Source organism: Ischnura elegans, chromosome 10 (assembly GCF_921293095.1).
Source record: "Ischnura elegans chromosome 10, ioIscEleg1.1, whole genome shotgun sequence".
NCBI lineage: Eukaryota > Metazoa > Arthropoda > Insecta > Odonata > Coenagrionidae > Ischnura > Ischnura elegans.
In genome coordinates, this window is record NC_060255.1 from 46355267 (window position 1) to 46379355 (window position 24089).

The 24089-nt window shown below is 37.6% G+C and overlaps 1 protein-coding gene across 2 annotated transcripts in view; it reads right to left on the reverse strand.

Annotated features, from left to right (window-relative positions):
* The window catches only part of LOC124167339 (probable E3 ubiquitin-protein ligase HERC1), a 110834-nt gene that overhangs the window by 38146 nt on the left and 48599 nt on the right, over positions 1-24089 (reverse strand). For both annotated transcript variants that reach the window (XM_046545334.1, XM_046545333.1), the window contains exons 34-49: positions 23801-23939; positions 23166-23299; positions 21580-21743; positions 19991-20111; positions 16872-17512; positions 15127-15331; positions 14145-14460; positions 8380-8546; positions 7811-7952; positions 6911-7080; positions 5491-5641; positions 5173-5343; positions 3825-4010; positions 2888-3062; positions 1644-1971; positions 17-167 (exon numbers count right to left, since the gene is read on the reverse strand). In XM_046545334.1, coding sequence (XP_046401290.1) covers positions 17-167; positions 1644-1971; positions 2888-3062; positions 3825-4010; positions 5173-5343; positions 5491-5641; positions 6911-7080; positions 7811-7952; positions 8380-8546; positions 14145-14460; positions 15127-15331; positions 16872-17512; positions 19991-20111; positions 21580-21743; positions 23166-23299; positions 23801-23939 — 3361 coding nt within the window. The remainder of the gene's footprint in view (positions 1-16; positions 168-1643; positions 1972-2887; positions 3063-3824; positions 4011-5172; positions 5344-5490; positions 5642-6910; positions 7081-7810; positions 7953-8379; positions 8547-14144; positions 14461-15126; positions 15332-16871; positions 17513-19990; positions 20112-21579; positions 21744-23165; positions 23300-23800; positions 23940-24089) is intronic.

A 24089-nucleotide genomic window follows, 5' to 3' on the forward strand; every position in this document is an offset into this window, starting at 1 on the left:
AATTGATGGAGAGTACCTTTCCGAGAACCAGTGAGTGAATTGCCACAATGTGATGCAAGCAAACTCACAAGGGCTTGAGTGACAGCAAAGCCAGAAGTTGAACCATGGGGTCCTTTCTTACAAAGAGAAGGAGGATTCATCATTCCCATGGCGGCAGCCATTAATTCCTGAAAAAAATTAAACAAGCATTAATAGCTGAAAAACATGAGCCATGGTATTTAGAGTTACTGAGCAATTGCTAAGGCCATTGGCCATACAAGGGAAGGGTACGGAGGGAAGAGTAGATAGAAACCCAACATCAGCATAAAAACTAGAACCACAGGGGTTTGCTAAACATCTTATACTAACGGGACAAATATGTCCCATTGTCAATTCCAGATAATTCTAGCAATAGTACAGGTGTTTATAACAAATACAACCAATTCAGGCAAAATGCAGTGGAAGTTTGAAACATTAAAATAGTAAAATGATGATTGCAATCTTCCACAATTATTTAATGTGCACAACAAGTTTTGGCTCGCAGAGCCATCATCTGGTACAAGACATAATAGTACATGAGAACACCACATATAATATACATTTTGAAGATCAGATGGGGAGACTTTGACAGTTTTGAGGAAGTGGTGAGAAACAGAAGTAGCAGTGGAAACAGCGAGAAAACAGAAAACTAAGGAGATATGGAAAAAACAGGGGAAAGAGGAGGAATTTAGCATCACAATAGCAGGGTTTTTCTGTTCATATTTGTTCATTCAGCAAGGAAGCAGCAAAGGGGGTTTCAAGGATTAAACCCCTCTCACTAGAAGAACTGTAATAATGTTAATAGTATTTATAATTTTTGGTGTACATAACAAGAAAATTAAAAAGTAAAGAATAGTTAAAAACACTCCCCAAGTCAACACTTCGTGATGCAAAGATGCAACCTGCACACCAAATCCATATAGCAAAGTCACAATTTTTCCAGTCCCCAAAATTTGTTGTATGGAGGTTTGGAGGTTTCAGTGTAGCAGGGCACATCTATAATCCATAGCTGCTTAACCCACAAAATCCTTAGGCTACCCATTTTGCATGATTTAATACTTTCGCAGATCTTATTAAGAAAGAACTTTTCACTAGATCACCACCAGGTAAGAAAATTAAAAAGTTCGCTACGGAGATGAATATCCCTCCCTGGGTTTAGAGTACAGTGGGACTAACTGGAGGGTCATGGGTGTACTTCATTCAGTATGGTGTAACTCACTGGTGGGTCATGTCTAGGTTCTTCTAACCACTGCCCATCCGCAGGTCACATTATACTTCCAGTCATATCAAATACATTACCACATACAGTATAGACTCACTAAGTTTCCATTGTCACTAACTTCTCATTATACAAAATGGCTTCACTGGCAAATTGAAGAAAAATAGAAAATTCGTTGTTATGCAGGAAGAAAGTGAGTCACGCCGCAGAAAATGAGTTAAAGGCAGCTATTGCTTTGTTTAAAGGTCATTTACCTTTAATTCTCCAACTTATTTCACAAACCTTGAGAATGAATGATTAGTTGGAACTGAAAATGACGCCTGCCTTTAATTTTTTTTACCAGGTGGCAATCTTGAGAGAGGTATATTCATGGGATACCAACACGGATCGCTTCAAGACTACATACCTTGGTGCACATTTTCACAACCAGTGATGATGCTGATGGATCCGACTGAGCGAGAGCTGCGATAGCTGTGCTCAAGAATGACAGTGCGGCTGCCGCTGGAGGAGGGAGATGGTTAGCCAAGTGTGAGAGACCACCAAGGGTTGGCAGCGAAGGAGAAGACACCTTAGGTCTCCCACCCGTGGAAATGACACCTATTGAGGTCGGCTGGCCAGAGTGTGTCTCCAACTCCACCCTCCCGGTGGCGACCAAGCTCATCAGGTGGACTACTTTGCGTATGTCAGAGAGCCCCATTGCTCTGAGACCATCGGCAATGTTACATGATGACCCACTGCAAATAACGAAAGCAACAGGGCATGTATGAAGGAGAATAAGAAAAGCAAAATAAAAAGTTAATTTAAAAGGCATCAAAGCCAGTTAATATACAATCGCTCACTCAGAGATTCAACCTAAAGGTTGATAGGTGAAAGAGTTAATTTCATACATTCCGGGTTGGGAGAGCAGCTGGGTCACCCTGCACTTTTATTATTAGGGTTTACCAAGGCTTCACTCGGGAATAGAACCCAAGAACCTTTGGTAAGAAGCTCAAGCCTAACTCTACCCACTGGGCCACTATACCCCTCTAGTGTTTATGACCATGACACCAGCAGCAAACACTTTTTCTGTTTTAACAACATGAAGAGCAATAGGATCAGGCCAATTGAAAAATAGGAAAATTCTTGTCCAATTACTAAGACTACTACTGCTAGAGCAATAAATTCAGAGAAATATAATGAAGGACAATGCTTGATAATTCCAATTCCAAAGACAGTGGATCAATGATTTCTATTAGCTTTACATGGAAACAGTTCTTTTCACTTATAGAGAATATTAGAAAAATTTACCATACAATTATAATTTTGTTTGAGTAGGCATTTGGGAGAAATGATAAAAAAGCAATGGCAATACACAAACTCTGAGAAATATAACGAAAGAAAAATAAAAAAAGCAAAACCACAAAAGACACTATAAATAACAGGCAAACCAATCTCAGGATTATCAAAGGGAAATTTTCCAAAATTATTGAGGAATAATGAATAAAAACTTAGTCCACTAGATATAGAGAAATTAATGAAACAATGTACCTTCAAGACCAATAATAAATAGGAGGTCTTAAGTCAAATAAAAAAAGAGTTCAACTTTCAAATGGGTCCTTGGTTGGGAAACATTATTAAATTTACCCAAATAAAATTGAAAAGAATGATTACCTTGATGAAAGAAGAGAGAGAACTGTCATAGTAATAGACCTTGCAACCAAAATCTTAGTTGCAGTTGATGTCCTGTGCAATGCAGTAATTCGATCTTGAGATGACCTCAGCAAAGCAGCCTGATCTCCTAGACTCTTTTGTTTTGTGTTTACCAATGAGTTGGATCTAGAAATGACTAGAAAGACAAATGCATGGAATCAATTAGAAGATAGAAATGTATAAATTTCACGATAAAGTGAAGATAAACCAATGACCACCATACATTACAATAAATAGGCCCTCTATAATTGATTCAGTACAACGGCAAAAAAAAAATATTTCCAAGCACAGCAAATGAGGACTTTGAAAAATAAAAAACAGAGCCCATCATAGAAAAACCACAATAGCATGCATGACACACCTTTCATATCCTCTTTTTTAATAGTTAGACCATTGATATATCCTTTGATCTAACTAGAGCGCAACATTTATCAATATAATATAAAATGCAAGTCATTAGGAACTTATAGAACCCATCTGTTTTAATTGTGAGGGGGGTTGAAATTATTCATAAAATAAGACAAAACTTAAATGATAATTGTCTTCACTATTTTTATTTAGGATATTGTGGCGTGAGTTCTTTGTATCTCCTGGACTCATTTCACTCACAATATATCTGTTTTGATGTTAGAAAGAGTAAAAAAAATGGAGTGCGGAACAAAAGGGTGTGGACCGACTAAGATAGGCAGATCAGATGATCTGAAGAGTTATTCCTCAAATGATGGATCAGCGAGGCTCCACAGTATAAGAAAGAATGAAATCCATATAGGCACAGACATAATATTCTAAGATGCCACTAAAAATTAGACACTGCATTAACTCGACAACACGATTTCCAAATTTTCAAATCTGTCAGTAACTGCTGTAAAAATGTTTACCATAAGAATATTCCACTCACCATCTGCTTTACTCTCAACAGTAACAGAAGGTATAGTTGATGCCCCCAATGGATCTGATTCTTTGAATAATATTGGATCTGGAATAGGCTTTCTTTCATTCAGTCCCAAATATGGAGCTAATTTCGAGAAATTTTCCATCCCTTCTGCACATTTAGCCCCTACATCTGGACCAGACATTTCCACTTCTGCAATAAAAAAAATAAAAATCTCATGTAAAAGAAAATATTAGCAATTTTTTTCATTATAGGTAAGAACAGAACGAGGTCACTCTCACAGACACAAAATGAAAATTCACTAAAAGAATTTGGTGAATCAAAGAAGGTCGTGGGTTCAGATCACTTCAGGATCACCAATGTGGAAGTGGTCAATTAAAGATCTCCACATTTATCGCATCAATTTGTTATAGCCTTTTTTAGGCCCGCTACAGTCACAACCCTAAGCTTGGTTACATAAACATACACGAGCAAGCCCTCCTTAGCAACAATTTTAAAGATGATGGCATCATTTACGGTTCTAGCTACATTTGCTGCCTTCCTTGGGTCAAAGATGTTAATTGATATTTTGTTGTACCTCAAATTTTCATATCGATAAGTGCTGATGCAATAATTAGTATCAAAACAGATGTGACTGAAACAGAATAGGTAAGATAGAACCTTTAAGAATTCTGACCTCATCCCTCTGATGTCACGGAAACCAGTGAATACTTATGAAGGAGTCTCTGGAGAGGTTGAGTGATTCCATTAATGATGATGTTTCCCACGAGAACTCATCTTTTATCCTCAAGGAATGTGTTTCAAACTTAACATTGTTTTTGTTTTGGAGCCACATGGTGCATCTTAGGTTGAACCCCTATTTTTTAGGCTCAAAATTCATTGTCTATAGGAGAACTAGCTCTTGCTATCTGGATTCTTCTAAAATTTTATTCCAAAAGGTACTGATTCAGGATATGTTATCAGCAGCCTAAAATGATGCCACACTGATGCCTCTATTGGCCAATGGTCTGCTGGGTCAAACAATTGTGATTTGATCAATCCAATGCCACTTTGCATGCAGATAAGACTATAAAAGAAATTTAAAATTTGAGGACTCGACAGTGGGCAAGATGTTGCTACCCGAAATGTCAAAAACTCACTGAAGTGTGTAGCCCACAATGCCTCCACAACTGGTCAAAGGAAACTAATGAATCAAAATTCTAATGAATGGATAACCAATTGCAATTCTAAAAGATTTGGTGAAGATAAAGGTTGACAGGAATTGAATGAAAAATTCAATATTAAAAAATGAAACCATACCAGCCATGATTAGAAGCTTAGTTGACTTCCTTCAATTTAAAGTCAGCCCACTTACCTTCATCTGGAATAACACTAGATGACATCAAATCTGGTGCAATAACCTGAGCCATATTGGATGGTGGAATATCAAAGTTTTGGTTTGGCTGACCATCAAACATAATGGGGAAACGTGCATACTGCGCATTATATTTATTCTGACATGTGATACACATGAGGTAATTTGTACCTGAAAAAATAAAATTATTCATAAGAACATAGATTCCCACAGATAACCACAATAAGATTGAATGATCATCAACATAAATAACTGGTTAACTGACAACATGTTGTGTTAATGCACAACTCTATTTTAATCAATAAAATAACTACAAACCTAAAATATTTCCACAAGATCCTGCACCCCACAGTTGGCCACAACCAGGATGAGAAGAAATCATATGTCCAGCGAGATATGATGATGGCATGAAGCAGATTCCACAGAGGGATGGAGGACCTCCACCTAGAGCAACTGTGTCCGTTGAAAACTGCAAAAAATAAAGCACATTTACACACTCGTTATGTATTGGTTAAAAAGTATTAATGACACGAACTTCATCTCTTTCCCATTGGTTTAAAGCAAAAAAAATTCATAGGAACTTGGCAGTGTAAGAAAAGATGGTATAGTATTTGGAGGAGGCGACTGACAGCTAAGGTCATTTGCACCAAGAGGGAAGGGTAGGGAAGGTAGGGAGGGGAGAATCTCAGTGGCGTCATTAGCCTGCTCCTTACAAAAGTCCCGAGGGGACCACAGCTTGATGTCCCATCTGATGGACAGAATGTTGCAATTGAAGTACCCTCCACACAGAACTCAAGTATGGAGTGGACAACTTCTGAAAACCATCACTCCAATCTCCCAACAAGAAAAGAGCTGTAGATTTTATTTGAAACCATATGTGAAAGGCAGATCCAGGATGTTTTTATGAACAGGCCTGAAAGTTTTGAAGTAAACTGTGTGGGGGACAACCACTGTACGTGGAGGAAAAATATCCAAAGGTAAAGAATGATGTCATGTCCCCCAAACTCTACGGCTAGTTCTACCACTACCTGATGTTAATACATTAGGAACTACCTCTAGCAATTTCAATAGGACCTCACATGACTGCTGACTAGAAATAACTGAAACTTTATTTATTTATTTTCATACCACTGAAAACAGCTCTATATTGGCCTTTTACACCATATTTTTGCAAAAAGCTAACATCATACGATAACCAAACATCCATGCCCAGTACAGAGGAAACCTACCAAGGCGGAACTCGAACCCCTGCCTTTCAGCTTGAAAGGACTTTACCCCACCACCATTGAGGCTGGCAACAATTGTGCAACAGTTCTACTTCATTCCATTCATTAGTATGTACTCTTCTCTCCTCAAAAACAACACTTTTTAATGGAACGATTACCAATTTCCCAAGGAAAAATAAATTAATTCGTAAATGCCTCATAGATCTTTGAGAGACTTACATAGCAAATTAAAACAGAAAAAGATAATTTCACAGGATTTTTACAGATGACAGTTATGCAAGTATTGCATTCCAGTAACTTCCCTTCAGTGACCTCACGTTATTTGCAGCAGTGTTGATTAACTGCTGTCCATGAAAATCGGCACACAAATGTGAAAATCCAGAAAACTTTTCTTATAATCACTTCTCAGAAAAGGTTGGAAAATACATGCATGAAAATGGGAGTGAACCGGAGACGAGAAATAGGTACCTTTGTATCAAGTCCTCAAGTACATTACAATTAAGAATACATACCATTCCATAAGGATTGACAACATCATAGACGTCCATTATCATATCGCCTCCTTCATCCGGTTCACCTCCATCTGCATCTGGACCAGCATGGCAATACAAAGGATGGGCCTCACCTAGAACATGCAGCCTTTCTCTTTCACGATCACGCTCTCGGCTCTCACGGTCTTGAGCTGAAAAAATGTAATGTGTTCCAAATGGATATGATTAAATAGGAATTTGTTTGGTCTTCTTATTTACAGAATCCTCACCATATTACTTGACATTCGAAGACAGCGGTTTGCCTGCAAGGCTGTCCTCTTTGAACGACAAGCAACAAGGTGAGATCCAAAAAAAAACTTCCATCTAAATACTTTAGAAGAGGAATTTATTTCATTGGAGAGCAAAAAGAACAGTAAAAGTCTAAACTTTTACCATTCAGTTCTTTCAAATAATAAAGGCAATTACTTATAAGAATAACATTTGGATACATAGGGAATTTTTCCTGAACTTTCAAAAGAACTACAAGGGATTAAAGAATTTAAGTCCATCACAAATGCTTAATGTCGTAGTATTCTTCCTTTCAAATAACTTCACTAAGAAATAACTGCAGACTAATAAGCAATGAACCTTTATAAGATCACCTGGATTGGCACACAGATACATATGGAAAGTAGAGGCAGGCAGTAGCTTCATTAGTTGGAGCACCTACTATAAACTTGCAGGATTGGGGAGTTTGAATCTGAATCATGGCAAATGATTTTTCCTTACAGGAATTTTTCACTTTCTGGGAACTACTTATAAGAATCAAAGAAAATAAGAATTTAACAGTTCATGACTCTTACAACAAGAAAAATAAACAAATTTTTTGGGGTTGGCACAAATTAAGTAGCATTCAAATTATATTACCAAAATTTGACTCACCATTATTCCCAGTTCTTTCTGCCAGGTAACTTCTAATATCAGAGCAAGCACGTCGCCTTGGTCCCAACCCTCTCCTCAAAAATAAGGCTTCCGGAACCATTCTAGCTTCAATATCTGATGAACGTCGAGCTTGCTCATGGGCCTTGGACACAAGAACAAAATCACAATAGAACTATATCGCAAGGAATACCTAGCTATGTATTTCACCGAGGTAATCAAATATGAAAATATGTTAAAACAAGAATCAAAGCAATCTGGAGAAGATATCAAACAATCAAAAACCCTAAACAGGTAGAAAATGACTAGATTGGTAATACCGAGCTAATTGGTAGTAACTATGATGGATAACCTTAAGTGTTACGACAATATTTTGAGAAAAGCCACAGTACATGGGTAAAGCAATACAGAGAAAGTAAAGATTACTTTCAGAAGACAAGGAGTAGATTACAATAAATAGTTACATTTTTGAAAAGGTAATGATTTCAAGTACAAAAGCCTAAAATGTAATCATTACTAAAATGTACTCAGCAAACTCAGCTCACACTCCATCTCTGCTCGAGACAACATACCTGCGCTCTTCCCATTAAAGATGATGTAGAGATGGAAGTAGCCCCAGCAGCTGCCCTTTCTACATCATCTTCTTCTCCATCTGAACCTTCAGATGTAATGCAAGGGTGCTCAACCATCCATGTGGCCAGTTCATTAATTGTGTGCACAGAAACATCTCCCGAACATCCTTAAATAAAAAGACATTTTATTAGTTATCAAATATTAAATAAGCATAATATATATTTAAAAAAAGTATCCAATGATTAAAGTCTCTACACAAATAATGAAATCTTAAGTTCTGGGCCTTCGAACCCCATGCGATGAAAACCTACACCTATGTAAAAAATTTTAACTCTGTGTAATTACACATGATCACTAAGGGAAAGGGAGGATTATCCGACTTGTAAAATTGTTATGATCACCGACAGCAGCAGTATTTGTAACTACCAGGGAAAATTGTTCCTTCCTACTCTCGTTTCATGTCACACAGTTAGGTACTTATCTATCATAATTAATGATTGCAATTCGAAAATACCCAAAAAGTAATAATTATTAGTGACTCAATTATTTTTACTTGATTTTCAGCATCAATAAAAATAGGAGTATAAAGGATGTGGAAAATTTAGAGCTTTTATTTTTGCTTGAACACGCTTAATGAACAAATCATGATATCATTTTCTTGTAAATAACAAGATTTGATTTCAAGTTCTACCTTTATTAGTTAATAACTACAAAATTATCAGTAAGCTGACATGCTTTGGGTTTATTTTCATAATAAATGTTATCAAGTATCAAACCTTATATTAAATGTATATTCTACTTTTAAGGTTTCCACGAATTTGTGCAGATACAGAAAAGTACATCTCCACAAGGTTCCCGTCATGTGTGTTGAATTTGGTAGATAACAGTTTCAGCTCCATACTGGCATCTGTTTTCAGGTCAAAGGAGTGAAACTGTTGTCTACACCTTGATTAACACATGCGATGAAAACCCAGAAGACTTGATCTTAACTTGATGATTAAGGTTTTCCTTTTTGAAAGTGGCCACTCAAATATTAATCTGAAATTCCAAGAAAATGTCTAAAGCCAGGAAAAGCTAAGAATATTTTAAGTACAAATTTAAATTTTAAAGTAAATAAAAAAAACTGTGGAGCACCAACGGAATGAAATGCTGGGAATGGGAAGTTAAAATCTGTAAGTACACAAAGCATAAGAGGGTGAGGTACCATCACTATTTGACTTTTACACCAAACATATTTAGTACAGCAGACTCCCGATTATCCGGCTGCGGTTTACCAGTGTTACGGCTTATCCGTGCATGAGTTTAACACTTCTTCGATGTTTTCCTTGATCATTATAAACAAATAAATCAGACGCAAAAGCACCAGTATAGGGTAAACCACCCAGTTATTGGCACTTTAAGGACCTTGACGAAGAAAATTAACTCTTGTGACCGTTGTATCACAACTTCAGTTTATTTATAACTTGCATTAGATCTGAGAGACATGTGGCTTTAGTATTCCCAGGTAAGCGATTTATATTATACATACAACTATTTACTAAAAATAATCGTTTAAAAAGGCCAATAATCCCAGTTATTGGCACCCTTTATCCAGTTATTGGCACACTGTTTTCCAGTTATTGGCACACCAGATTTTCATGCACTGCTTAGCACATTTTCTTTTAAGTTAAAATATATTAAAGAAATATAGCCTTTTTCAGCTACTGAATCCATTATTACCTTACTTGCAAGTAAATTAAAACAGTGAGAGGTGGTAAAATATCTTTAAATGAAAATCCAATGATGTAACTTTAAAATTTTACGTTTTAATGATTTTACGCTCAAAACAAATAATTTTTGGACCGAAAAAGCAAAACTTTACATGTTTATTATGTATTTAGATTAACATTTGTTTTGTCTCTTCAACATATCTATAGATAACTTTAGGAGGTGCTGTCCTCTGGAAACTCATAGTATTCATGACAAACAAATAGATCAACGTCAGTATCATCTGGAAGATGCATTTGGTGCGTTTTTGGGACACAATTTAGGTGATACAACTTCTTGCAACTGCTGCATTCAATTCCTGCCTTCTTTTGCCCCACAGTGGAGTTACACATACCTTTGGTAAATTCCTTCCACTGACAGGTGTGAGTACGGCTTTTCTTCCAATGCCAGTGAACGAAGAGATTCAATGGTGAAAGACTTTAGACATTGTATTGTGATAGAGAGTTGGTTAGCGGGGGAAATTAGCTCTACGGCCTCTATAATAGACAATTCAAAAGGGGGTTCTCAAATGGCCGTAAAATTTGACACCACTTGTCAGAGGAATAAGCAAAAAGCGCTTCACCGTAATGCCCTCCCGTTGCAGTTACGGGAATAACTTCCACGCGACTACCACTGATACAAGCACACACCCCCGAATTGACACCTTCGCAAGGCTGTGTGGATTCATCTAAAAACTGAGATATTCACACTGACTTAGGATGAACGCTTTCCTAGGCACTTAGATTAATCTATTGCGTTGGTATTCCATAGATATAGACCTAACGCCCTGAAACCATTCTTAACTATTCTAGACAAGTCAATGTTGTTCAGTATGGCTGAAAGAATGGGAACAAAATCCACTTTTTTATCGACGTTAGGGGTTTTGGTCTATTCGAGTACCGCATCCTTCCACTTAGTCTTTATTGGCCTAAAGGCAGCCACATCAGCGGGTTGCAATATTTTTGTGGAATTTTGTTACAGAGCAGTTAGAGTAATTTGAAATTCTTTGCATAGCCAACTTCGGTGGTATTGCAGATGGGTTTTGAGGCCATCTACAAACAACACTACTGATAATGGGATTTTATTTTCCCAAAGATAAAGATGAAAGACATTCCCAATAAATTTAAAAAACACTTCTGATCTCATCCACCCATTGTCACTGGGCCCTATCCCGATATTTTTAGCAACCTTTTGGACTATTTTATTAGAGATCCTCTGTAGAAGGTAGATGATCATCGGAGGACACGTATTTCCGGAGGATTAAAAGGTACTTATGACGATTAGCGTTGCCTTCACAAGACGGTGGGGGTAACTTCATATATAATTTTTGATCCAGAGGGGCGGGCACTAGGTTCTTTTCAAGGCATGACATGAAATTAGTTTAGTCACCAATTAACACGCTATTCATATCAGAGAGGATATAAAACTTGTTTTGTTCTTTAAGAATGTCCTCCACAGGTTTAAACCAGCCTCTGATATATAGAGGATATCGCTCACGCATGCACTTGCATCAGTTACTCCTTCAAATGAACGGTAAGAAATTTCAGGGTATCTGCGTAAAAAGCCATGATACCACTTATTTCCAGGAGTATTGCCCTTAAAAGGATTTCCGCGATTATTTTGCTCGAATTATTTGACATTATCAGTTATCAATTGTTTTCCTTGGAATTCTTTGAAATTATCACTTTGACTATATCCAATTATTGGCACCCATTTTTCTAGTTATTGGCACCCATGCCAAGTACTGGTTGCACTCATTTCTATGAGCCAAAATATAAAATACGCATTTATACTAGCAGTACAATGCATTTGGCGAACAAAATAAATATATAACTTTAGTTATTGAAATTTCCAATACTTGGCACCCAGTGCCAATCACTGGAAATTAACAATATTTACATACCAGTGATTGGCACCCCATAAAAATCAATTTTAATTGCGATAACAGGCTCGAAGTAAAAAACACCCTCATTGAGGTATTACTATCATTACAAATATCTAAGTTTCATACTATTTAATGGTTTGATATTGATAAAAAACGCGTCCAAATGGAGTAACATTCTTAATTTTCCGCTAAGAAAACCTCCAATTTCTCCAAAGAAAATGCAGCATTTGGTTATATGGCCCGCAGTTACTTCTCAAATGGTGTAAGGTGGACGGAACCGCTGATACATATTACGTAAACTTCTTTGCTTCTAAATACAGAAGCATCAAAAATGCAATGCATCTCTGTCCCTTAATATCACACATTTAATTACAGAGTGCCAACAACTGGGGGGGTGCCAACAATAGGGCATTCTACCCTATATGCATTTTAATGCAAGTCTACTCCAGGCTTATTATTTCAAATACCCTTCTTAAAAGGGAATTATTTTATTAGCTTTTTGACTAGGAATGTTTCAAATTTACTTGGACGTCTGCTCTAGCATGCAGACGACAATCAGCAGCGGGAAAAAACTCTTGATTAATTTTAGAAGATTCTTCAATGGTTAACCAAATTAAGAGGAAATGTTGTCTACGATCATGGAATGCATATTTCATATCGCAAATGCACTATTATTGCCGTGGCCTCACATTCAGTTGAATACAGCCCAAAGGAACTTCATTGCACTCGGAGATATTTACGCTGTTACTAGTCAAGGTGAAACTGGAAAGGAAGAGAATAGTAGAAGTGAAGGCAGCAGGGGAAGTGGTGATGGCATGAGTCATAGTCAGGCACTTGCCTGCGTAGACAAATTGCCAAAAGTCCTGGTTTCCCATAACCGCTGCTGCACGATGGGGTGATTGTGCACCCATTACCTTCACGGAAGTTCTGTGTTCATGTTATCTAAACATCACGGTGCGCGATCGCATTCAGTGATCACAGAACAGCATCCCGAAGCAGTAAGATACTGGGGAACTTGTGCGAGATGTAACTACACGGCATGGTGCTTGCTAGTGTAGTTATGACGTTGCGCAACGGTTTTGAAACATTTGTGCCCACCAATTTCCTGAATCCATAATATCGCAGACACGGGTGCATGGTTTTCAAAAACCAGGTATTACATGGAGTAGCAGAAATACGGGTTCAAGCACGCTATTACCGCTAAAAAGGTCACGGTCGGGAAAAGATTGCTGTGAATGATTCCGGAAAGCAACCCTAAATAACAGGCAATGTGCATTAATAGTACAGTAGATTCCGTTTAATGTGTCCACCGGTTACTTGGGGCAGCCGCTTAATTGGGGCAGATCTTGAAGAACAGAACCCAATAGAGGAATATCCCAGAGTATTCTCCGCATAATTGGGACAGCATGCCGCTTTATAGGGCCATGAGTCGGCAGCATAGACTCTATACTCGCGAAGAAATTAAAAGTTTTCGTTTTCAGAATACTATTTTTTTTTTTTTCATCCTTTGATGTACTCTTATTTTTCACAAATGTTCCTATTCTTGCCCTATTTTGAAAGTTCTTGTTGTTATACTATCCACAAGAGGATAGGACTTTTCTTTAATAGGACTTAGTAAAAGACATTCATTCAGCGTCGCCCAAGGCTGTGAAAAATATTTTGAACTAAATTGTTATAATTCTTAAAAATCATAATAATTTAACTAAACTCGCTGATTTATTAATCAAATTAATAGTTTAATAAACTTATGTTGCATTATAAACATTCTTTAGTGTTCTTTCTTTCATTCCAACATTTGTTTATGCCCATATACAGGATAGTTCGCCTAATTGGGGCAAAGTGCACAAGTCCCAATATGCCCCAATTAACCGGAATCTACTGTAATAAATTGTTTAATTTACATAAAATATGAAAATTACATGAAATCAAATTGAACGTTTAGAATATTAGTGTTTTCCGATTATCAGTGCCGCCTCTCCCCATCATTAACCCTGATAATCGGGAGCATGCTGTATAACTTTTTCCCTATTTTCCCAGTCACTCCATGACTTTCCAGATACATTCATATTCCCTTACTTTCCAGGTTCAACAGTACTGTGGAAATCCTGGTTTTCCAGCACCAAATATACTTACCTAAAGCATTGATAGCCTTCTTTACAAGCTTCAGAGAGAATCCCATTTCCAGCAGAGGAGCAGCAATTGGAGGTGGAGGAGGTGAAGGAGATCTGAAACGTCGAAGCAGGGGCGCCGACAAGGGGGAGGGATGAAAGTTTCTCCTCATTGAGGGGCTGTGCGGCGAAGGTGCTTCAGAGTAACTGAGGGGACCAACTCCTGACAGGGGCAGGGATGATGGGGGAACAATGGAAGACATCTGCCTTGCTATTCGAGAAAGAGTCGGTGGCACATTGCGAGAGGATGAACACATTAAGCAGTTGCTGTCACCAACATCCTATGGAAAAATGAAATTTCATCCCATGTTATTAAAATTACCATCCAAACTTTGGAAGCATTTGTTTGGCAAGGTTACAACTGAAACCATAATGGCACTGAGGTAAATGAGATTAACCCCTTGGTTGGGGGCAGAAATTTCCTTATCTTTCACCTGGTGGGGAGCAAATCCACCGATTTTCGGAGATGCCGTTTTCGAAAAAAAAATTATAGTAAGGCTATTGCACAAAAATGGCAATATACTTAAAATATATTGGTATAGAACCTCTGACAAAGCAAAAACCATGATATGATGCATATAGAATGAATATTCACGCCTTCTCCACATAACATTGCGACGCGACGGCACGCGCGACTATAGTCGCGCCCCCCACATGGGGAGCGGAGTCCGCTTGCGACTATAGTCGCTCTCCCCAGTTAAGGGGTTAACATTTTTTTAGTGTTTTATCCATGGAATGATAAAATCCAATTTTAAATTCATGGTTACAGATATAGTTCTTTTATTTTCTACAAGGACACAAGGAAAGTAAGTTCTCTGTTTACAGTGAAAGTTTGTTTTAAGGAGTATGGCAGAGAAATATATAAAAATGTAGGTGATCATAGACCAACTCTGAAAATGAAAATTACTAACTTGATGCATTCATGAAGGGATAAATTATAGTCTCACCTGAGTATCTTCATCTGTAGTCTTCCCTGTGTCACGCATAACAGACAGACTTTGGATTTGAGTCTCTGTTTCCTTGATTTCTAAGCCCTCTTCAGCTCTAGCTTTTATATACAATGAATGAAGGACAGTGTGAACCCTTTCCACATCCCCAATACCGACCAGCCATCTAAAGTGACAAGGCTGCACACTTGTGTCTACCATGTACCTGTTAGAGAAAGTATGAGAAAATGTACAGCTCATAAGAATTTCTATCAAATATGGCAAAGGAATATGCATACTGTATAATACATAATACCTCATGGGGTGAATTAAATATTCACCAGAAATGAATAAGAATATATTCACAATGAATAAATGAGGAAATATCACTAAAAACAAAGAGTTTCACATTACCAATAAAAAAGAACTACAAAATAGAAATATATTTATCATGACTACATTTCATGCCTGATTAGATTAACACTAGTTTACCCTTAAGATCAAGTATATAATTCATACATTGAAAAAAATACAACACAGTTGAAGCTAGCCAGGATGGCATATTTAAGGACAGCGTAAATGTTTTTCTAATGTATGCTTTTGATTGGATCAATATAAACATGCCTGTTTTCGAGAATAACAGTGGATTAACCACCAATACAGACAATGATGAGGGGGGGGGGGGGGGGAAGTTAGAAAACATCAAAAGGGAAATGGATAAAGGGAGGGTAGATAATTTTAGAATTATGCGAGGTGAGGTGGAGGGATGGGGGGGACAATTGGAGTGATGGTTGTAGGGTTATATGTGTATAGGATATCCATTATGCACCCCATAGCATATTTTAAGAGGTAGAAATCAAAAATCCGAGAAAAAATAAAAAATAAGCAACACCCTAGGGGAGGGGATGTTGAAAATGGTGTTGGAGGGTAGAATGTTAGGGAAACGAGGGAGGGGAAGGAAAAGAATGGGAATTTTAGATAGATTGAAAGGGAGTAGGCCTTACAGTGAACTGAAGAAGGCAGCGCTGGAAGGATAGGGATGCTCCCAAATCACTTCTTTAGTACTCAATGGAAACCTACCTTAATCGATAGAATACTATAATGAATAAACCACCAATAAACCCTTACAGGGTCACTCTTCGTGCATATGAAGGAAATATGTATTGGGAAATTTTCCAGTGAAAGTGAAAGAATGTTTGACAGAAAGAATTGTGAGTAGTATTGAGATGAATTTAACAAGTACCATAAAGCTTCTATTCTTTAAAGTGGTAAATAAACAATACCCCCTACATTCCACACTTCTTTTTCGCAGAACATGGCTTTTAGCGGGTATTATCTAGGTTGATATGCCATCATATCAAAACCATGGTGCTTAAAGTAATGGATAGAATATAAAAGATAAAGTTGTAAATATACATTTTCACAAAATCAGCATTATACTTTCCACTCGATAAAAATGATAGTAAAAGGAAGAAAAATACACCAAAATAAAAAATAAAAAACACAAACATGCACTCACACACAGAGTGGATTTCCTATTAGGAATAAATTTTTGTATAGGTCTCAAGCACACACACACACACTCTGTTTTGAGAGTACTTCTCCAAAAACAGAGATCTCACCCATACCAATCCCTGAACTTGTTTGCTAAAAAATGAGGCCTTTAGAAATTTAGTTTTACACTGATGCATGGCCAAATAATGTTCATTGATTGACATTTTATACTTAACTCATTAAATATTAGCATAAATCTACATGTCTCTTACCTCATCAACTGCTTCAGAGAATTCCTCAAATCACACTCATCCTTGTAGCATGAACTGGTCTCCAAACTCTCCTTGACCGATGAGAGCTCAGTCTCAGACTCTAGTAAAGAGTCCTTCTCAACACCGTCATTGTTCACCCTCTCCACCAGATCATCAGCATCTCCTTGCCTATCGCTCGCGTCCACTACTCTCCCTTGCTTCCCACCACCAGCTTTCATCTTTGGCACAAGAAGCATCTCCACATAATGTCCACAGCTCAATAATGTCTGCAATGCTTTCAACGCAGACATTTGCAAGAATGAAAACCTGAGGCATGCTGCTTCATGATCGAGTAGTTTCACGTCCGTTGCCCTAGACCTCAGTCCACCATCACTCTGTCCATTGGGCCTCGTGTGCCGATCTTCACTTGCCAATACCCAACGCTTTGCAAGTTCATCTATGAGACTAGACACCATATCATTCGTGAGAGATTCCATCGTCCTGCTCGAAGTTCCTTTGCCCAATTCTTCTGATGCTGAACTTTGAGGCTTCCAACCGTCAAGAGATGAAGAGTGCCTCCTCTTCAGCTTGTGTTGATCAGATTGATTTTGCATTGTGCCAAGAGATTCCAGGGTGGAAATATCAATCTGGGGGAAATGAAGCTGAAAAAGGTACAAAGATTCGATATTCCAACAGTAAGTAAAACATCAAGTGAAATGAATAATCAGTTGACTTAAGCAGTGGTGCAGCGAGGGGGGAGTTTGGGGGTTAAAACATCCCCCTGAGCTCAGAGAAATTTTAAGTTTAACCCATTTTACTTAATTGGATTGATATCATTAATAGAATAGTGTAAGGCTAAATTAAATATCCCTCAGAAAGCCGTAAAAACTCACCATTTTGAATCATCTATCTTAAAATTCCGCAAGTTATTAATCTCTCACCTACCGCTTATCCTGGTGGGTATTCCATACCCCCACACACACCAGTATTAGTCGCACCTAAACCCCCCCAGAATAAATTCCTAGCTTTGCCCCTGGACTTAACCACCCAAATAAAAGAGACGACTTCAACTCCGAGACCCACGGATGAGTAAAACTTGAGCATAACGGATTTTTTAGCATTTTATGTTCAAATGATTCATTTTAAGTATTGAAACAACTGTTAGTTACCGTACTAGCGGGTGTTAGAGGCGCACCCCTATTTTGAGCATCGATGCTAAAGAAAAAAAAATTTGCGGCATTTTTTTAATCCTATCGCGCAGTGTTGCAGACGTATGCCTGGACTTTCGACAGTTATCAAATTTTCTTCTTTCAGTACTAATTGAAACAGGAAATTTTGATATCTGCGGTGGTAACAACGGCATTTTTTCAGCTAAATTTACACGATATGTATGGCGCTCGGAGATAAGTATGTACTCACTTGTAGTCTTAACCTTATGATGTTTACTAGGCATGGTCGAATCGGATACCTCGGATCCTAATATCCACGGATAATGCCCTTCACCTTATACTCTGGGTCCAAATTAGTTGAAGAAATTGAATCTGAATCCGAAATTTTAAATCAATGCTTTTGTGAATGCAACGTCCTATAAGAGGGAGTAGAAAGAGTTCCGATCCTCTCTTCACATACGCCCTTGCTGTACCATGCTTGTCCTACTCACGAACAATTTTGTTTAGAAGCTCTTGCAGGAGTATTGCAATAGAATTACAGCCATGGAAAATTTTAAGTCAAAACACGACAGGCACATAGCATGAACCTTCCCAAGAGATTGGACAACAATCGGGGCAATCTCAGCGCCATAGGATAATAACCACGTCGTATATTTCACAGAACCACACTCGGCCCTCCATCAGCCAATACCTCTGCGGTTTTTTTTCCTTTCCGAGACCCCACAGGAAAATATCAAGTTACAGGGGAACAATGGAATCGTGTTTCATCCCTACCCCATCTCACCAACTGACCTTTTTCGGTCTACCAGGTTCAATTCTCCTAGTTTCTGGAGGCCAAATACTAGGTGAGTCACCTACTGAGCTCGAAGATATCTCAATAGCTTACAGCAATTGTATAACAAGCACGAGATTCTAAAAAGAATGACACCTAACGCGACGTGTATATGACAGCATTTAAGTTTTTTAAGCTCTAATTGATTGACACAAAGATTTATAGTTAAAACAAGGCTACTAATATTCAACATAGTCCAAACAGCACAATTTCGGAAGAAACAAGCGTAGCAGAAGCACATTCAAACAAGACGAGACAGACTGGAAACTTCAGGCAACGCAAACTGCGCATATCACATTGCTGTGCCTTCGCCCCTTTGCTTTGAAGGCAATGACATCACATGCAAGATCGGACGTGTTCTTCCCTTGCTCCTTCGCTCATAGTCTCGTTGCTTGAAATACAGAGGGAGCACGCTCCTTCCCCTCGACCTCTCCTTCAGCGCTCTTCACTTATAAGCATTTCCGATTTCTTCTATCCACCATTTAGTCCAACAATGTACACACTCGTTCAAATTTTTTAAACCACAGGTTTTGACACCAATATAATTTTCAGTTGCAATAATCCTCATATTAGCGTCTGAATATGTTTTTGAAAAATCAGGTCCTCAGCGTAATGGAAATTACTCGGCAAGACAGATGTTGACTATTAACCAGGTATGTCCTTCAAAACTATGTGTTTCCCTATATTTGATACGCGATTACAATTTGTAGTATAAATGCTGCAGGATGCCCACTCATGGCAGTAAATTTAGCGTGCCCTCCAGAGCAAATAACCCCGTGTGATCTTTTCCATGTTCATCTCTGAGGTACCTACATGACAGCACCATGCTTGCAAGTAAGAAAAGCAAACAGGAGCATTTTAAAATTATGTCACTATGGGAGAAACTCTCCTGCCTGCTGCTTGTTTTTGACCTAGGGTTTCAGATGACTGACTCACGCTGAAAACCAAGGCCACTCAGTTCCCCATAGACTTGCGACCAGTGAAGGGGAGGGGGGGAAGATAAGAAGTTTGTGTAAGAGGTGCACCCTCATTTTCGGCTGTGATTTCTGGGAAAAAAGGTGCGCCTCTTACATTCGTTTATACGGTACTATAAAAATACAACATTCTTAACCAATACATATTATTGAAAATAACCTTACCTCATTAGTTACTCCACTCAGACGAGATATCTGGTCAAATATATCAGCTGATACACCAATAAGTTTATTAGTATTAAATGGTAAAGCATCAACTGGGTCCAATGTATTGAGAGGTGCATCACTGAAATAATGAAAACAATCGTGTTCTGAAATGTCTAAAATTTGAAAAAAAATGCACTACAGCACTCATCTGAGATACATCACAGCTAGCTATTTTGTATTGAAAGGCATAGACAAGCTTTAATCACCTAAACTTACAGCATTTCAGATCCAATGCTTTGTGAAACATTAAAAAAAATCACTTAATAAATATATCTTGCAGTTAAAACTTTCATTCTAATTAAAATGCAGGGCATAACAAATAATGGTTTTCATCTGAAAGTCATTCCTACAATATCTGCTTTTACTAGATTGCGTAATTATTTGTTTGCAGGGGCTCACTACAACATCCTTGAACCTTCACCATATAATAATTCCAAACATTATTAACTTTTAATAGGGGCAAGAAAAAAAATTGTCAACTACCATATTAAATCACATATAGCACATTATGGAAAAGTTATTGGCTTCTGTAGGCATCACAAATACTTCTAGAGGCAATTAAAAGCATTTCCAGTCTAAAAGACTGGTGTACAAAAATTCATGAACAATTATTTTGCTGATATTAAAATGGGGAAATTGTTCCTGACGTACACTTCCACAAATGCATTCCTCAAAAGACATACCCTCAAACCTTACGTGAAACCAAAAACCATTGAAAAATAAGAAATGGAGAAAGAATTAGTATGCTGTGATTTGCTGATAACATAGCAGTCACAGCTGATATGGAGAATGATTTGAAGAAAACTCACATAAATATGTTAAAGGCAAGGGCTAGACATTAGCTGAAAGTCAGCAAGAAGAAAACTAAGATGTAAGTATGCCGCAAAAGATAGGATACTGGGATTAACATGAAACTAGGAAAACGAAAGCTTGAGGAGGCAAAAGAGTTTTGCTGCATAGAAAGTTGATTAACCTACGATAGAACAGTCGAAGGAAGTCGAATAGCACACTCAAATAGGGCATTCTGCAAAAAGAATAATCTACTAACAGCTGAGAATAAAAGCATAGATGTAAGGAAACAATTCATTAGATGCTACACATGGACCATGTTTTTGCATGGGAACAAGGCTTGATGACAGCAGCAGAGAAGTCAAGAGAGGAAGCATCCAAAATGTGGTGATACAGAAGAATGATGAAAAATGATGGATCGACCGAGTAAGTAATGAGGGATTATTAAAGAAGGAGGGAGAAAAGATGTCTTTTAAAAACCCTCACAAAGAAAATGGGACAACTTAGTTAGCCACACCTTGAGACATGAAGGCCTGATGAAGATAATTGTCGAAGGACACAAAGACAGGAAGAAGGGCAAGTCATGCCACGATATCTCACGAATGAGTTACTAAGGGTAGGATATTAAGGATGAACAGGAGAAGAAATACGTAGTGATGAGAAAAGGCTAGCAGATTGGAGAGCAGAATGGCAAGCTTCAACAAACCAATCATACCACTGTTGAGTTATAATGATGGTGACATAAAAGTTAGCCGTACCTTATTCCAGCCTCTATGTCATCCCACTGCACTTTTACTGAAGTCAACCCTTGCTTCAACGTCCCTAATATTGTAGCTTTCCTGGCAGAGGGTCTGTGAATACACTGACCACCAACACGCAGACCTCGATCCACACCACCAATGACAGCCAAGGAAGGCCAAACCTAAAATACAAAAAATTATTACATGAAAATTGAATGCAAAGTGTGGTATTGAAAAAATCAATAAGTATTATGTTTTTAGGCATTTAGCGGGACAAAAAAAACAGAAAGAAGAGCAATTAACTTGGGATGTGGGAGTTCATGACTTCAGCTGCCAGCCAATGCAGAAGATACCCCCTGCCACGAGGGCTGGTGGGATATACAATTATTATTATTATTATATAGTACAAGTTACAAGTTGGCTATTTGCCAGGTGGTAACAGGTTATACAAAATAAAAAGAAAAACAAAAATATAGCAAATGAGAAATACATTACCAAAATGAAACTGGAAAGTATTAAAATTCAGTGATATTAATTTTCCAATATTAATCCTCTACACCTCTTTTTGAAAATCCTGACGTTGTTAGGGTAGGGCTTAAACAGTTCTGCAGGGAGTCTATTCCATTCCGTAATCGTCCTGTTAAGGTACGAGAATTTCTTTACGTAGTATAATTTCTTCATATAGTAAAGCCCCTTAGTGATCCTTATGGTGATGAAGTGCCCAAGTGCAAGATATCCAGGTAGCAATAAAAATTTTGGGTAAATGCTGCAGTCAGAGTGCAAAATGTATAAAAACATTCATGCACTCTTAAGGGTTGAAACATAAAAGCTTGCACTGTCTCATAACTTAAATATTTGACAGTTGAAAAAATTTTTACTAGCCAAGGAGCATCGAAGTGAATGAGGGGTTAAAAGGTTAAACCCTTGCAAATTTTTACAGAGAGCAGTCTTCATTATACCCTAACAAATGAGCCCCCCCCCCCCCCAAATGAATCCCTAATTAAATAAACTCCTCTTGCAAATATTTTCTTACTACAATGTTGAAATAAACAAATTAATTAGTAAAATATGTATTCATCCCCTTCCTTACCCCACTTATCCCAAATGAAAACTTCATTTGCATTTTAATTTTTAGACTTGGAATATTTTTGCCATGCAACATGAAAAATACTGAACACTTAACCTGTGATTCAATGAAATGTATTATATGAATCCTTAACAGGAGCATCCATTAAAAAAATTGTACTGAAATGGTTGTGATTACACTGATTCCAGCTTCTCCCATTGTCACCTTAGGTACGTCCTAAGGGTGATAAATAAGTTTCCCTACTTATTAGTTACCACAAAAAATAAAGAACGAGGGATGCATGGTAACCTTTACAGTGAATAGACATTCATTCATAGACATTCATTGCCTAATGATGCGACCTGCAATGGCTGCAAAAGCTCGCATGGCAAAGCGCAAGACGCAGCTGCTCCCAAAAGCTGTTGACAACAAGGCAAGTCAAAGCCTGTAGGTTAATTGCCAGTCAATGCAAATTTTATAACAAAGCTATTTTTATATTTTCCATAGCGCAACATATGTGTAAAACTTGATAACTTACTTCTTTGCACAGCTGTTCCATATTCAAATACTGCAAGCTATTTCCTTTCATCTCCTTCACCATTTCCTTCTGTTCGTTAGCATCCTCTGGGGAGTCTTTCTTAGTGGCTTCTGTTTCTTTTTGAGATTCAATTTCTATAAAATAAAAAAACTAATAATTAGCGGTCAGGCAATGCCATAGCATATATGATGACGACAAGTTCAAAAAAGTGCCAAGTTTCACACAGCAAAGGGTTAATCACCAATAATTTTTTCATTTACCATAATTTACACAATAAACTCTAGCTAAAAATTTCATAATGTCTAGTATGCATTGTTGTATTAGATGTTATATTTCTGCATTTAATTATATAAAAAAAGCTGTTTTCACTCAGTGACCTTTGTAATAAATTGAAATTCAAAAATTTTAGCGCTTGAACAACTATTCAAAACTTTACTCTGGATAGACTTTAGAGGAACTATTCTAAAACATACATAAAATATTGAGAATTACTTTACGTAAATGGAAAAATTTGATATGCAATTGAAGACTCAATGATTGGCATTTAACTACAGTATTTTTGTGATCACGTGGAAAAATTTAAAGCCACAAGTAACCATACACCAATTCAAAAGTCATCACACACATTTACTTACTCGAGTTTTGTTCACCAGTTCCCAACTCAGAATCATCCTTAGTATCAATTTTCACAGGCGATGATGGAGCAGTTACCTCCCTTGGACTTGGTAATAGGTCTTTGGTTTGGTTCAGTCTTTCAATCAAGCAGTCATTAACCTTAATAAATAGACATAAACTGTAATGGAGAAAGTAAAGCCTACCTTCCCTCAGATTTCATCACCAGTGAAAAAATTAGAATAGCAGGACAAAGTTATCTCCAACAAAATGTAAACAATAACAAAGCCCTGATTATTATTCGTTGTTTGC